The sequence below is a fragment of the Eleginops maclovinus genome, chromosome 18, assembly GCF_036324505.1.
Source record: "Eleginops maclovinus isolate JMC-PN-2008 ecotype Puerto Natales chromosome 18, JC_Emac_rtc_rv5, whole genome shotgun sequence".
Taxonomy (NCBI): Eukaryota; Metazoa; Chordata; class Actinopteri; order Perciformes; family Eleginopidae; genus Eleginops; species Eleginops maclovinus.
The window spans coordinates 9,145,528-9,162,153 of record NC_086366.1 but is presented as its reverse complement, the minus strand read 5'-3'; the positions used below and the strand labels follow the sequence as shown (position 1 = coordinate 9,162,153).

General features: G+C 42.0%; 1 protein-coding gene across 1 annotated transcript in view; it reads left to right on the top strand.

Moving 5' to 3' along the window:
• Positions 1-1,800: 1,800 nt before the first annotated feature.
• dpf1 (double PHD fingers 1) overlaps positions 1,801-16,626 on the top strand; it is a 37,688-nt gene continuing 22,862 nt past the window's right edge. Inside the window, 4 exon segments of the mRNA XM_063906333.1 lie at positions 1,801-2,006; positions 12,976-13,005; positions 14,299-14,459; positions 15,776-15,883. Coding sequence (XP_063762403.1) covers positions 1,801-2,006; positions 12,976-13,005; positions 14,299-14,459; positions 15,776-15,883 — 505 coding nt within the window.

Sequence of the window (16,626 nt, the reverse complement as noted above, 5' to 3'; positions counted from 1 at the left end):
ATTTTAGGATTCAAGTGAATTAAAGATGTGTAGGCTGTCGTTCAGACCAGTTTTGGGGGTTGAATATTATATCCAGATCCACATCAGTTCATGATTAAGAATCTCTTTCTTCGTGAATCCCATAACACATGTGAAATACATGATCTACATACATCGAGAATGATTAAAACATAAATGCAACCAAATGGTTTATTTGGTAGATTAAATGTATACGTACACTTCATTAACTTTATTAATGACCAAATACATGTTATAGCAAGTCCACATAAGACGCACTGTGCACTGTGTGGTCCGGTGATCGTTTTGTGTGATTCATTAGCGCCACCCTGTGGAGAAAAGGACGAGTTACACAGGACCTGCCTATCAACAAACTTCAAAAATATAAAACAACATACAATAAGATGAGATGATGACTTCAAAGGCCTTTACGTTCACTGAGAGTTTACCAGATTTTCTCATTTTACAAGATTAATTATGCAAACAAAATAATTTCAAGTAGATTTATTTGTTCCACTACATAAAGCTGGAAAATAGCTTACACATCTTTTACACCAGCAACTTTTTCCAGATAACAGCCAGACACATGGGACGAAAGTTTCAATTTAACTGGCAGAGAGTGTTTTATTGGAGCAGTGCTGCCATGTTAGAGCTGCTTGCTAATGTTCATTAAATATTTGTTAGCACAGATCTATAAATATCACATGTCACTGAATGGCTTCAGAGCGGCGCCACTGCTGCCTACAGGACATGGAGAAAGACATTCCAGCATTGCTTCTCCAACAGACCTGGCTGATTTCCATTCAACCTTCCTTTCTTCCTTCTTTCCTTAATGCCTCCAACAACCCCTGGCTTCCTTGATTTCTTCCAAACAAATGGAGAAGCATTTAAAGAAGTAAATAAGGAAGGAGACAGGCAAGAATAGAAGATGGAGGGGTGAGAGGTTTGGAGGGTGTCCCAGCTTTTCTCAGGGCTCAACCATGAGAGACAAATGTCTGAAAGAATCAATTATAGGCCTACTCCCAACCCATCGCCCCTGATTAATGAATAATTAAAGCTGCTCAGTGCTGGTCTACCTAGCATAGATAATATAAGATTAACAATGGGTCTAACAGCATGCCACCACTGATGTAAGGCTATGAAGAAACAACATCTCTTAATTTGCCTATAAATAGAGAGAATGAACTTGGTACTGAAGGTTTATACTCTATAATTGAATATAATCCAACTTTTCAGTAGAATAGTGTTGACTTCCTTTATAATATCGACTTAAGTTTAATTAAATGAAATAGCCTTATATTGTTTTACTACATAATGTACCATAGTTGTTGGTTCTTTTATATTTGCTCTCTACAATAAGCACACTATTCAGGTGGCACATGGCCTATACCTGACCACATAAATCGCATTTCTGTCCCTGAACATACATGCAAAGTAAAAACATTTATTATTTCACAATTATTTCTTATTATCTTCTCTTTGATATTTAGTGTGAAATAGGCCTATCCATCAAGTTGTAACTGACGTGATTTAATTTTGTAACAACCTCACCCACCATCAAGTGCAACCTCACCCACCATCACCATCACCATCCAGACAAGGCAACAATGCAGGAGAGAATCTGGCATCCTCAGACTGACAGACAGCCCTGCAACCCAACCTTGACATAACTGTAGACGCTTTTTTAAAATAAATTTGGAACTGGGGGATGGCTTTGCACTAACAAGTCCGAGGCGGGACTGTGGTCCACTTAAGGCGCTATCCCCGCTGGTAAATGTAGTGCAACCCCCCTCAGCATGATCCATGTTGACATGCGTAAAAACTACACTTCCCCAAAGCTGTCACTGAGCGCTCCCGCCTCCCATTGGCTGCTCTCTCCAGCCGCAGCCCCAGAGAATGAATGAAATTGAAATAGCTGCTACATTACATGTACAATACCGGGCTCTGCAGTGTTGCATTCTATCATACTATATCAAAATGGCCACAGCGGTACAGAACCCTCTCAAATCGTAAGTACAACACGTTTCTGAGCGTTTGGGGTTTTGTTTATTTGTGCATGCTGTCAGTGCAATATAAGAGCCCTTTAATTCCCTGATATTTTTCCAGCACGATTATCAACAGATCTAAAAATGCAATGCATACAGCAAAGAGATATTTTCAACGGAGGCGAATCAGCCCTAAAGAAAAGTTACATTTGAAGCTGACAGGGGGTTTCTGTTTTTTGGCACCATGGGGTTATTGTCCACTACGCTGCAATTCATATAATAATTTCTCTAAGCCAACAGCAGCGTGTGTGCAGGGATATGGAGGAATGCTGGATGTAGATTTGGGTGACCCGGTGTGTCCCTTGCCACTGTAGCCAGCCAAGATCGCGGTCAAAGCCAGGCTGGAGAGGGAGGCTGACCGGGAGCTTAGCTGGCTTTACCGTACCTGTGTGTGCATATTTGTGGGCACAGAGGGGGTAAATAGGCAGAATGGAGATCACTACCCGGTTTATTGGCTTCAGCGTCACCTTTACCGCCGGACCTCTCGGCAATAGGCTACATAAGCCGAGGTAAATACGCTGTTGTGCGGCTTCAAGAGTCTTGCGTTCATCTTTAGCGCCTATTATAAAGCCTATGATCAAATCTAGCGTTGTACACGTGCATCTTAACCGGCATTCAATTCCACTGATGGGTCTTTAACCGGGTACATTTTCTGTGAAGTTTTCGATGTGCTCCCCTTTGTGGTTTTTGGGGGGGTCTTTTTTTTTTGTTTTTCTGAGACTGGTTTCAACGGAATGCAGACGCCTCCTGCCCGCCGGGGCTCCTGGCCAAAAACGTAGCTGATGTGCGTCTGTCAACGTGTACTTAAAAAAATATCTATCCTTAAAAATCCCACAACAATAGCTCTAATATAAATTAACAACCGAGGAGAGTTTGAGCACACAGCAGATATAGCTTATGCAGTTTGTAACAAAGACAAGTCGTATATGCAGAAGCAGGGGCTCACATCGGATGCTGCACAGGTTTCACCTGAGCATGGCTATGGGATATAGACTGCCTGCCAAAGCCTGCCTGCCTGCCTGCCTGTCTGTCTGTCTGTCTGTCTGTCTGTCTGTCTGTCTGTCTGTCTGTCTGTCTGTCTGTCTGTCTGTCTGTCTGTCTGTCTGTCTGTCTGTCTGTCTGTCTGTCTGTCTGTCTGTCTGTCTGTCTGTCTGTCTGTCTGTCTGTCCCTCAGCCTCTCTCAGATGCAGACACAGGCGACATTCCGTGCAATTCCAAGAACGACTGCCTTGTACGTGCCTGTTTTGAAGAGCACTTCACAGGAGAGAGCAAACTGAAATTGGGCAACTGGGTGCTGCCATGATTGAATGTGATGGTATTTGAGGAGTTTGGCCAAAAGCATTTCTCTCGTACCAAAGTACATACTTCAATTATAATAAATTAAATATGTAAGATAAATAATTGCAGTGTTTAATTATGTTGTAATAAGCTGGTATTCACTAATGTTGTGTGATGATGGGACGGGAATGGACAGGTGGACTGTGTGGAGGCAGTGATGTGGGACCTACGCCTCCTTTCCTCTCATTCCAAGCTTCCTTTCCTCTCCTTTTATAATATGGTATGCTCAGCTAAAGTGTGGACAAATTGCTCCCAGAGGCCCCCACTGACACCATGTAAAGGGGATTAAATTGAAGGATTTGCATGGAATATATACCAATGTGGTACCAGGATTGATGGGCCGTTGAGGTTGGTGTCAGAAAGAGAAAGGGAAAGAGAGAAAGTAGTAGAAAGAGTGACTAATAAACAAAGTTTCAGTTTGTATTGATCGTCTTTACATTGAGTTTAAACTCACAGAAAAGAGGAATAATAAGCTAGAGATCAAAGCATCAAAGTTGTCAGGCAGATGTAGACCTGCAGGGATGCTGGCACACTGCTCCTCTACAACATTAGTCTCTATGTGCAATAATAAAGCTGAATGTATTTATAACACAAGGCCACAGCAATCAACACTGCCTTAACACCTCTCCGACTGTATAAATGCCATCGTTACGCAGTATGGGTTTAACTGCGTTCCAGTTACCACACTGCGATCAGCTTTTAAACAAGCCCTAGTAATTAACATGTCTACAAACAAACTTGCTATTAGAGTCTTATAAATTAGAGGCTTATCCAGCAAAATGCGGAAAACAACTGGCAAAATTTGGTTCAATATCAGTACTAGCAGGGTGGCTGGCTGTGGGCCGGAGACAATGCCTGTTGTGTTCCTAAATGTCCTTAAACTTAGTTGAATCTCTGGAATAATTCATTCAGTGGATGTAAACTCTGCAGGAAGCGTTCATCCATGTGTAAATGAAGTGTACATGCAGGGGTAGCCATGTATGTGTGTGAGTGTGTGTGGAAGTAGAGTGGAGGGTTCATTTGTGTGTGAAGGCAAATCAGTGGAGGAGAGCAGCTCCAATCTACTGGGCATTTCCCCACCAGCCCCCTCTCTGTCTATCTCTCTGCTGGATTAGAGACTCTTTTAATCTCTCTTTCTCCTTTTCCTCTCCATCTTTCTGCCTTTCATTCCCCCTCTGTCCTTATCACCCCTGTTACCCCCTTTCTTCCACGTTCCCTCCCTCCTTCTTCATCACTCTCTTTCCATCCATCACTTTTTTCGGCCATCTCCCTTTTGTTCAGCCATTTCCCCTCTCTCTGTCTTGCTGGATCTCTTTTCCATTTTTATTCCTTTTCGGCCTCAAACCATCTGATTCCTCCAAGTCGCTTCCCCTCCGCCCCCAGCCGCCGGCATGGTGCTTTACATTGAGAACCAAGGCATGTCACTGTGTTAATATTCAGCAAAAGTACTGAAGGAAAATTCTTTCAGCATTTTGTCAGGTCCCTTTAAACCTTGTTGGCTTGCTAGTTGGAGTTCCTTTAGAGGGATTTACAGTGGATTTGGACCATCTACTTGCAGACAGTGTTTATAGTCCAATGTTTATACCCAAATAAGCAATCTTTTCATGTCACTATGTTATGTTGGTCAGAATTAAATACATTTAGCAGTAGGATATTGACTCTACGGCAATCGTTGTAGTGTCACAGGTGTCTAAAACTAACAAATTAGCAATAAATGTGTGGTGAAGGTTTCAGCGATATTGCTTCTTTGTCCTGGTTAGAGAGGGAGATGCAGATAATAGTGTGTGTGGTATTGCCGGTGTTTGTGGCAGGGCCTATATAATATTATTTCTGCCCTGCCTGACTGAGCCGAGCTAAATGAGTTCCATGTAATAACCGGCTCTGTGTGCAAACAGCCCCGCGTGATGACTGAAACCACAGCCTGAGCATCCATTTCTAGATCTTTCTTTCTCTTTCAATCTCTCCCTTTCATTCCCTCACTTGCTCATTTGTGCGGTATCACCCGTGTGGATGGAGACACACACATTAACATACATGCACACACACACACACACACACACACACACACACACACACACACACACACACACACACACACACACGCACACACACACACACACACACACACACACACACACACACACACACACACACACACACACACACACACACACACACACACACACACACACACACAATGGGAAACACACACAGTTGCACTCTCTCATTCGTTTTCTTGTTCTCAGTTTTTTCTACATTCGTATACGACTAAGCCTGAGGTCTGATGTTTTTAAGGGTATTTCTTTTTCAGAGTTATTCCTTTCATCATCCCCTTATTTAGACGTTCTATCTGTTTTACTTTGTGTTTTTTAACCATGATAGAGAGAGACTAAGAGATACAGATAGAAAGAGAGAGACATAGATAAGTATTTTTAGCTCTATGACCTATTTCTCCAGTGCTACCTAACTGACTGACAGTCAGCTTTACTGCTTTGGGACCCTGTGTGATATTTAGCCAGGCAATTTGGAATTTGTAGTTTTGTCTTGTTGCAATTTGTAGGCTAAATGCAGAAGGTGTTGTGTGAGGTGGAGATAATTATTCAGCCCAAATATCTCTCCTCTCCTCTCCTCTCCTCTCCTCTCCTCTCCTTTCCTCTCATCAGCATTATTTCTTCCCTCTTGTCATTCCCCATTTATATTATTCCCAGCCTGTGCTTGTCCAGTGGATCCCTATCAGGAGTTGTTGAGGGTGGAGTCAACACAAACCAATGGCTGCTACCCACTGCAGCACTTTAATAAGGATACAGACTCATGAGGGGGGGCTACGAAAACACACACACACACACACACACACACACACACACACACACACACACACACACACACACACACACACACACACACACACACACACACACACGCACACAAACATGCACATCCAGATACAGAAGTAGGGAATCCATCGCCATAATAAGAGGCCAAGTGCAGTGGTGATAAATCTCACCTGAAGGAGCTGTTCAGAGGCAGATTGCCTTACCCTGATGTACTGCCCTCAATACACCACAGCTAGCTACAGGCTATATACGTCCACACACATTATAGAGTAGGAATGCATGCAAACACATATACAAATGCTCAGCATGCGAAAGAAGATATGCACGAATGAGAAGATGCATGCATATGTGGACAAAAACATGCAAACCCATGGCCAAGAAAGGTGCTCACACTTTAAAACAGGGTCCATGATTCACAGCTTTATAGTGACTCCAAGATAACCACACCCAGTGGACAACGAGAGAGATACACACAGGAAATGAAATGCAACTCACACAAAGCAGGTAACACAAACCTCTGACAGAAATGACATGATCTGGTCCATGGCTCTGACTACCTTTCTCGCTTTCTGTCAAATCTCGTCATGTTTAAATATGCAGTCAGTTGCAGACATGTACGCACGCACGCACGCACGAACTCACACACACACACACACACACACACACACACACACACACACACACACACACACACACACACACACACACACACACACACACACACACACACACACACACACACACACACACACACACAAATTCAGTGCTGTGGCAGCAATTTGAGCAGACTGATATTTTCCAGCTGGTAGTGTGGCAGACGTCCACTTGCACATACGCTGTCACTTTTAAAGCAAGTGTGTGGCCTCTTTGTGACTGACATGCACTCTGTCACACACACACACACACACACACACACACACACACACACACACACACACACACACACACACACACACACACACACACACACACACACACACACACACACACACACACACACACACACAAATGTCTCAAATCTTTTTGAGCTTGACTACATTAGTGTGTATCCTATGGTTTCCTTTCATATATTTTAGACTAACATTTTTCAGACAGCATCCCTTCTTGCTACTGCATCAGTTTGCATGTGTGTGTACGTGCATGTGCAATCCCAAATATATTTTTGCACTTCAGCTTACATATATATATATATATATATATATAATCTCCTTGCACTGCAGCAAAGCAATCTTCAGAAGAACAGCAAAATGTGTTCACATGCACAAGCACACACACAGATTGGGAGAAGAGAGAAAAAAGACAAATCATTTCTCTGAGAGTGAGAAAGAGAGAGAGACAGAGAGAGAGAGAGAGAGAGAGAGAGAGAGAGAGAGAGAGAGAGAGAGAGAGAGAGAGAGTGAAAGAGAGACAGAGAGAGAGAGAAGAAATTGAATTGAGGGTGGTGAGGATGGGGGGAGGTAGAGAGTGGAGAGGGAGGAGGGGTGAATTGGTAAGGGTTATATTGCATAGTTTAATCTGTTGAGTTCAGCCATGGAGGCTGGATTGGGGGGAGGGGAGAAACAGTACAGTTGTAGGCTGCCAGATATTAGTTCTCTAGTATACACACACACACACACACACACACACACACACACACACACACACACACACACACACACACACACACACACACACACACACACACACACACACACACACACACACACACAGACTCATGCACACACACACCTCTGTAGGCCAGACATAACCAATGTGTGTCTGAGTAACTGCACAGATGGACAATGGTGGATGAGACAGGTGTGTGGACCAGGTGTACAGACTTGAGTGTATAGGCACAAGTGTTTCACAGGCTTAAAGCTAACCCATATACACATACACAGCTAGAAGCCATAGTCTTGGCAGCATTTGCTTACAAATCTTAAGTGCAAATCACTCCCATACAATCTGCCCTCAGCCCTCATGAAGCCATTTACATGTGGACAACTTCATTTCCTCCCAGTTTAATTACCTCCTTACACCCAGTTGGAAACCACCATTGAGATGAAATCCTTTGTTGGCGTTGACGTTTTTTGTAATTGTGGAATCATTTTCATGATTTCCTCATTTTTCTCATCAGCGATGATATGACTTCCCCTCTAGGGGGAGCCCTCTATTACTCTATTGGTTGAGGAACCAGCTAATTGGTATGGCTAATTGCACTTTAACCACAGAAAGCTAACAGCCGTGTGTGCGTTTGAGTGTGTTTTGCAACACCGGACTGGGACACAGTATTTGCTGAAGTGCACTGCTTCTGCTGGATGGGACTTGAGGGATCACCCAGAGATTCAGACAATAGCTTACCCAGGGTGGGCCTGGTGGGTGGCTGTGCTTTTTAGGAAGGCTGTACGTCTACCGCCTGTCAGTAGCACAAGTGTTGTTGTGTGTGTGTGCTCCCAGTGATACCAGTTTCTTTAGTGTTTTCAGTTTTTTTTCTCTCCCTCCCTGCTGTTTACTTAGCGCAGGCTGAGGCAGACAGCTCAATGTGGGCTCTGGATTCACACACACACACACACACACACACACACACACACACACACACACACACACACACACACACACACACACACACACACACACACACACACACACACACACACACACACACACACACACACACACACACGCGCTCCAGGCCCTCTCATTCTCTTTCTTCGTCTAATCTTGATTTGGTGTGTGTATTTGTCTGTGGTTAGAGGTTCATAATATTGTCTATATTGTGTGAGGCTGCGTTTATGCAGACTTGAAATGGGGGACTTTGAGAGAGAAGGGTATGACAAGCAGCATTGGTTCTATGCCTAAAATCTGTGTATGTTGAGTATGTGTTTATGTGTAACTTAATGTACTTGTGCATGACTGTGAGTGTCTCTGTGTGTGCACATGTACAGGTGTCCTTTGTGTTGTTTTTGTGCCCTTGCACAGTGTGATTGTCATTTCCGTCATGTCTGCCTGGACTGTTGGTAGTCAGCTCCAGTTTTGTCGGAGAGTTGGCACACTGCCAGTTAATTCCTAAAGCTGCTGGTATTTCTCTCTGCGCTTGTGAGTCTGTGTGCATCCATTAGTGTAAAATATAGCTGTAATGAACCTGAAATAGATGTTGAGGATATTACAAAAATGGAAATTGGAATTGTAAAATTAGTTTTCATGCACAATGAGGCGTAAACCCACAGTTTGTAGGTGTGTGTGTGTGTGTGTGTGTGTGTGTGTGTGTGTGTGTGTGTGTGTGTGTGTGTGTGTGTGTGTGTGTGTGTGTGTGTGTGTGTGTGTTCTGAATCAGGTTTCAGTTTACCTTCATTGGCAGTGTGGTTAGATGATGGGCAGCGTGGTTTCTCTGTGCCTCTTCCTGTGGTTTGTTTTTTCAGAAACCACTTGGTCTGTAGGACCTCAGTGGTGTGTTGCAGCTTCGAGAGTTAATCTCTTCATGTGGAAGATAATCCACTGTTTTCCCATCTAAATAGCAGCTGAGACATATTGTTTATCCACCTTGAAGAAATACTTACTTACTTTGTTGCTGAGAATATAAAAAAAGGTGAATTTAACTCTCATGTCTGTATGATGAATTTGAATTTGTAAAAACGGAGTTGTTTTTCCCTGCTCCTGCTATTTGTGGTAAGCTAGGCTAACAGTCCCTTGGTTGTAGCTTAATATTTACCATACAGACAAGAATGTAGTATTAATGTTCTCATCTGTCGCTCAGCAGATAAACAAATATGTGTTCCCTACTATGTGAAGCAACTTGTGTTTTCACATGTACAATTCATCATTGAGCTAATGCTTGATGTTAACTTGTTAACATGTTGACAGGACACAAAGCTACCGATGAAAAATAATAAAAAATATTTTACCATTAGTGTTTATTTTTTAAATCACTCTCTTTGTTCCACTTGAGGATAAAAAGTGGGTAACAGGATGCTCAATTAAGAATAGGTTTGGTGCTGTGCTTTTCAGCTGATTTTACGTAGCATGCTGGCCAGCAAATTGAGAGATAGCATTTGTGATAATGTTTTCTGATCACTCTCTTTCTGCTGCTGCCACCCCCTCATTGTGGGTTTTGAATCAAATATAAGAGCTGAATTATTTTTAAAAATGATGTTGAGAGTCAGATTTACTCTGCTGGTTATTTTCAGATGAATTAAGAGTTTCATAGTCCAGAAAAAGGGCACCTGCAGCACTCTTCAAACGACAGACAGCTATGAAGTATGTGTTATTAGTGAGCCATGTCTTTTCACAGGTCACTCTGCTCTGTTACTGCAGAGTTTTTCACTTTGTTCCATACTTTTGATTTTTGGACCATTTTGTATCCCTTCCTCTCCGCTGTATTTCCGCCTCTCCTTCTGTGGATGTCACATTGCTTTTTTCTCATTTCCCCTCCTTTCTTTATTCAGGTGTTTTCTTCAAACTTTCTCTTTGCCTATCTTCCTCTCAGCCTCCACTCGAAGTGCCTCAGCTCGCATCCCGTACAAGCATCCAAACAGACTAACAGCCATGCAGCTCTCCAATCTCTATATAATGAGATTGGGAGCATTCAAATTGAAAGAAGCCATTTTCTACAGCTGTCAACTTATTATCGGAAGGGGACCGACTTATTCTCTTATAATGGGAGTGGAGGAGAGAGGAGGTGATGGAGTGATGGAAGAGAGCAGGTTTGAAGTGAGAGGGGAGAAGTCAGGGGGGGAGGGGGGAGCTGTTTTACATTTTGAAACATTTTTTTCTTCCTCTGGTAGACTATTTCAGTTTGGTCACTAGTGGAGCCTTGAAGTCCAATTCTTTTATTCATCATGTTCCTCTTAATATTCATCAAAATCCAGCAGGAAGAGCTTTGTGGACTTGAGTGTTCATTCTCCCTCCACATGACTATTTACTGGCTTAAATATAGGAATATATAGGTGTTGCTTTCGTCCACAGTGCCTTGTATTAGGTGAGCAGTATCTAACTGGCTGTTTGGATGTATCCTGCTATTTTGTGGACAGGCCTCCATTATGCTCTTTGTCATTTGTGTAGAACAAGGAAGGTCATTGGCACTGCACATGAGCAAAGTGAAAGGAACTAAGGAAAAGTTCTGATGATGCACTTCCAACTTAACAATAAAACTCTTTTGGTTATACAGCTGAACACAGGCACTAAGATGGACAGAAACATCTGAAGCATAAGGCAACCATTCCCAACATTAACCGATATAAGTACAGAACATATCGACGCGCCAATCCCATCCTTTAAATGTCACTTGTCCAGTAATGGTCCAGAAGGTTGTAGAACTTGTTTAGGAGACATCAAGATACCATGCTGTCGGACCATACCAGCATCCGATGGGTCTGATTGTAAAGTTGGATTTGTCCTCATTTCCAATCAGGCTGGTTGATTGTTCTTAACATGTTCACAAGGGTCTTTCCAAAACCTTAGCTGAGCTTCTTCAGCTTTAATCCAGTCCAGTCATTCCTTTTGTTTGAGAGGCTTGTCAAAAAGTCACTTATTTTATAATGAAATTGTGCTTTCACTCTGCTCAAAGATGATAATCTGCTCTGTTTGTATGTTTTTACAGAGCACTTTAGTTTGTTGTTGTGGCAGATTTCAATAAGAACCTAAGCCAAGAAGGCTTTGGTTGCTTTTTTTTTTTCTGTTAACAATATCCCAAAAACAACTTCAGTTACATTTCTTGCAAATTTAAGGCTTGGGCCCGGGGACTGATTAGATTTCCTGCAGATAACAGTAATATGCAATCAGTTTTTTTTCAACCATTTTGTGCCTTTAAAAGAAAACTATTTTCCTCCTTGCTCATATTACAAAGAATCCATCAGTAGAATCCTTTAAGTTAAATTATTGCAAAACTGATTTCTACAGCAACACATTTAATTGAATCACGGAAGAAAGAGATACACAATTATTTGGATTCCTACCCCATTCAATTGAATTTCTGTCATTATTTGCCACATTCTTTTCACCTTTTGGCATCAATCAGGTGCAGCCTATTTAAAGGGGACCTCCATTGATTTTAAACCTCAGTGTGGTTACAGGTGATAGAGATTGGAACAAGCCCTTTGTGGATCCACTGGGAGCTTTTTGAAGTCTTATAAACGTCCTCATGTGAGTTCAATTGAGTCAGCATATGTTAGGGCTGAATGCTACAGGTTTGAAAAATAGTCTAGGGGAGTGGAGCTAGGGAGAAGATTCCCAGACCTTGATGTCTGATCATCATTTCTGCTAGATGACCAAGGCTACCATAACACAATCAAATGTACAACTGAACTGTCAGCAATCTAGTTGAATTGTGGGTAGTTTAGGCCCAGGGTTTGGACAGGGAAGAAGAATGTGTATAACAAAGTCTGACAATCGGCAGCACTGCACTGTTTTGTGTGTGTCCCAGCACGGTAGCTTTATGCAAGTGTATGTGTGTGTGTATAGGTTTAATTTTTTGTGTCGTGCATCTACCTTCTGTACAGCAGAGTGACCTTGATTCTGCACTTAGCAGGAGGACACTAGAGAGAAGTGATTAACAGGAAAGAGACAAAGAGATGAAAGAGAAGTGCGAAGAAGGAGAAACATTTACGAGAAAAAAAAGTGTCGCAAGAGATGAACAGAGTGTGAAAGTTAAACATGCAACACAACAGAACAGACAGAGAGAGTGAAGGAAAGATTTAGAAAAATACTGTTAAGAGAGAGGAAGTAGTGTGGACTGGAGGAGTGACTCACCACACCTCTATTGTTTTTTTTCCTGCTTCTCGCTACAGGCAATCTGGAGGTGCAGTCATCAAGAACAGGTAAGAGGGGGGCTGGATGAGAAATGAGCGGGAGGAGGGGGAGGGCTGGAGTTGAGGGAGGGGGGAACAAAGAGACGAATATTACACTGAATATTAATCAAACTCTCACTTGTACAGGTGAGAAGATACAGTGCATGCATTGTTATTGGTGAAGAATGTGTTACTGTACTGCATTTGTGTGTGTGTGACTGTGTGTGGTTTTAACAGTGTGTCAGCTCATCTGCTGTGACCTAGGTTAATAGGACTGCACCATCACGCACGCACACTCAATCACACACACACACACCAAAACTACCCATGACTGACCGTTCAATGCCCCTTTTGACTTACACACATGCATGTACCCCAAGAGGCAACCTCTGTCTCTGTTAAGTGAAGCGAATGCGGAGGTGAATGGATCGTACGTGCTTTCTAATGGTCAACAGGGGGCAACTCCACTGGAAAAAAAGAAGTCTCTGAGAAATGACTCACTTCTTACTTGATTAATTACCTTAGAAATCGTTACTTTCAAGTCTTCTTAAGTACAGCATGATGTTAAGTTAGTAAATTATGGTCCCATTTAGAGTACAATAGGCGATAAAGCAGGATATTAATTGGGGTGTGGCTCCTTTTGATTGACAGGTCACCAGATGGAGTTGAGTGTATTTTCTTTAACCCTTTTCAAAGTGTGTTTTCAGTTTATGAAAGTTAAATTGTATAATTTTAGCTCCACCCACTTCCGATCCCAAAAAGAAGTCGGATTTTATAGAAGTCTATGAAAAAAGTACTCTCTTCTCACCTGATTTATTACCTTATTGCCTTTTTCCAAATGTATTTACGGGCCTAAGTACTTCATTCAAGTCCTCCTAAGTACAGCATTTAGTAAATTATGGTTCCATTTAGAGTAAAATAGGCGATAAAGCAGGATATGACTTGGGCTGCGGGGACCTTGTGATTGACAGGTCTCTAGATGGAGTTGTCTGTATTTTCGTCTCATCAACTTTAAACCTTGCTGTCTGGCATTATAACTTTAACCTCTTTGAAACTGTGTTTTCAGTTTATGAAAGTATAATTGTAGTATTTTAGCTCAACCCTCCTGTATCAAAAAGATGGCAACAGCCACATTTTGAAGATGGTCTAGACACTGAACTCGAGGCTTCAAACCATAGTCTAAATAAAACACAACTTGCTCCACACTTGCTTGTGGCATACTGTTGTATTCCCTCTTTCTCATTCACCTTTGAAACCGTTACTATCTCTACCTATCCCTCTGCTATTTCCCTCCACCTCCCCTTCCACTGTTTTCTCTCTCAGTCTTGGTGAGGAGTTTTATAAGGAGGCCATTGAACACTGTCGCAGCTACAATGCCCGTCTGTGTGCCGAGCGCTCGATGCGTCTCCCCTTCCTGGACTCCCAGACCGGCGTGGCCCAGAGCAACTGCTACATCTGGATGGAGAAGAATCACCGTGGACCAGGTGTGTGTCTCTTTGTGTGAGAGGATGTGAAGTGTGTTTTTTATATCTTGTCAGAATAAAGTGGCATTTGTTGCTTGCTGAGGCTCTTCATAGCCCTTGTCTTTGTTGGTGTGGGTGCTGTGTTCACCAGCTGTTGTGCCACACTTTTATTTTTTCTACTGTTTGTCCCGCGGCTGACTTCCTTCCTCTGCTAGTTTTACCCCCTCTCCCCTATCCTTCATTTCCTCTCCCTCTTTTCCAGGCCTCTTACCTACCTTAACCTTTTTTTTTACTTTCCCCAACGGGTGTTTCCTCATCGCTTTTTCTTTCGCTGTAACATCAGTGTGTTTTGGCAGGGAATCAGACACCCCTGTAGGCAATGATACGCCGCTGGCATCAACTATCCCAGAGAGAATGCAGAGTGTGTGTGCGTGTGTGTGTGTGTGTGTGTGTGTGTGTGTGTGTGTGTATGTGTGTGTGTGTGTGTGTGTGTGTGTGTGTGTGTGTGTGTGTGTGTGTGTGTGTGTGTGTGTGTGTGTGTGTGTGTGTGTGTGTGTGTGTGTGTGTGTGTGTGTGTGTGTGTGTGCGCGCGCATGTTTGCAAGAGCATTTTGATGAATTGTGTTTGTAGGCTTTGCCTGGTGTCTGCCATTCCAAAACTTTGTTTGTTAGTTAATTATTTTCAGCGATAACATTTTGTATGTTGTAAATAATGAAGTATTGTTGACTTTTTTAATAGCTGAGTATTTTCCAAAAATCATCCAGAATTGCACAATCACACCTTTTTGTTTGGAAACATGTACAGAACCATAACACACAATTGTTTGCACCACAGCCATGAGAGTCCAGACTTAAAGCACTCAACAACTACTAAGCATATTAAGATAGAATGATGTCCAGTAGTTCATTGTCACCACAAAAATGAATGTTGACTTTTTCATATTGTGCTAGTAGACATATTATGTACAGACTAAAATGTCTTGACAACTATTAGATGAAGTTCATTGTTATTAGTTTCAGAAAGGTTCCTCTGAGGATAAATTGTGATAACATTGGTGAATAAATACCTAAAAACACCTGAAAAACTAATTGCCATCCTCTTCGGATTTACAATGTTATGAGTGCTAACCGAAAATGTCAGAACTCTACTATGTTAAACCAAGATGTGTTAGCATATTAGCATGTTTGCTTTGGCTCAAAGCAATTACCTGCCTTAAGTAGATATACTTGAGGCTACTAATATATGCACACCTAGCACCTATTTTTATTTATGTATGACTTAATGTGAACCATGACAGTTTGTCCTATAACCAAGCTGTGTGTTTCTCTGTGTTTCAGGTCACGCTCCAGGTCAGTTGTATACATATCCCGCTCGTTGCTGGCGCAAGAAGAGACGGCTAAACATCCTGGAGGACCCGCGGCTTGTACCGATCGAGTTCAAGATCGGTAATTAAAGATTTTGATATACATGTATTTTTGAGACTTGTCTATATATACGAGGTACACTTTGCTAATTGTAAAATGATGCTGGCAAAGTCAGCAATTATTCCACTTTTTCAGTGTCATAAACATGTATGCTGTATATTCTGTATCCTATTATTATAAGTTATATTTTTTCAGAACCCTTTAGTAATTTCGTGCTTTTTGAAAACTTAGGGATTGATTTTGTTTATTTGAAGTGGGATTTAAACTGAAGTTCTTTGTATTTGAGCAATGTTTGGCTGCACGCCATGATTTTATAGCCAAGAAAAAAAAAGTTTGGTTAAGATGTATTTTACTCCTCTTAATTCAAGAAGACAGAAGATATCACAAGCTTCCCTTTTCAATTCCAGACTGAACTATCTCTACAATTATTAGATTAAGACACCATTCAGCACTTACATGTGTTTGCTATGTTTTGTGTTTTATGTGCAGTCATCATTTGTAGTTAAACTTACAATAAATGAGTATATTTAGCTTATTTACTGTCACTCTGCAGCAGGTTGTTGTACACAGACACCATCTATAAATAATAAGTTGCAAAAGCAAAACTAAATCTGGTGATGTTTGAGACAAATTGAAGATAGACTTAGCATCTGTACACGGCAGAAGCTGAAGTCCTTGTGCCATCATGAACCAGACAAACTCTGTTTCCTCGGGGCACTGTCAGCTCAACTGAGCATGTCAGCATGAATGTGAGATTTCTGCTG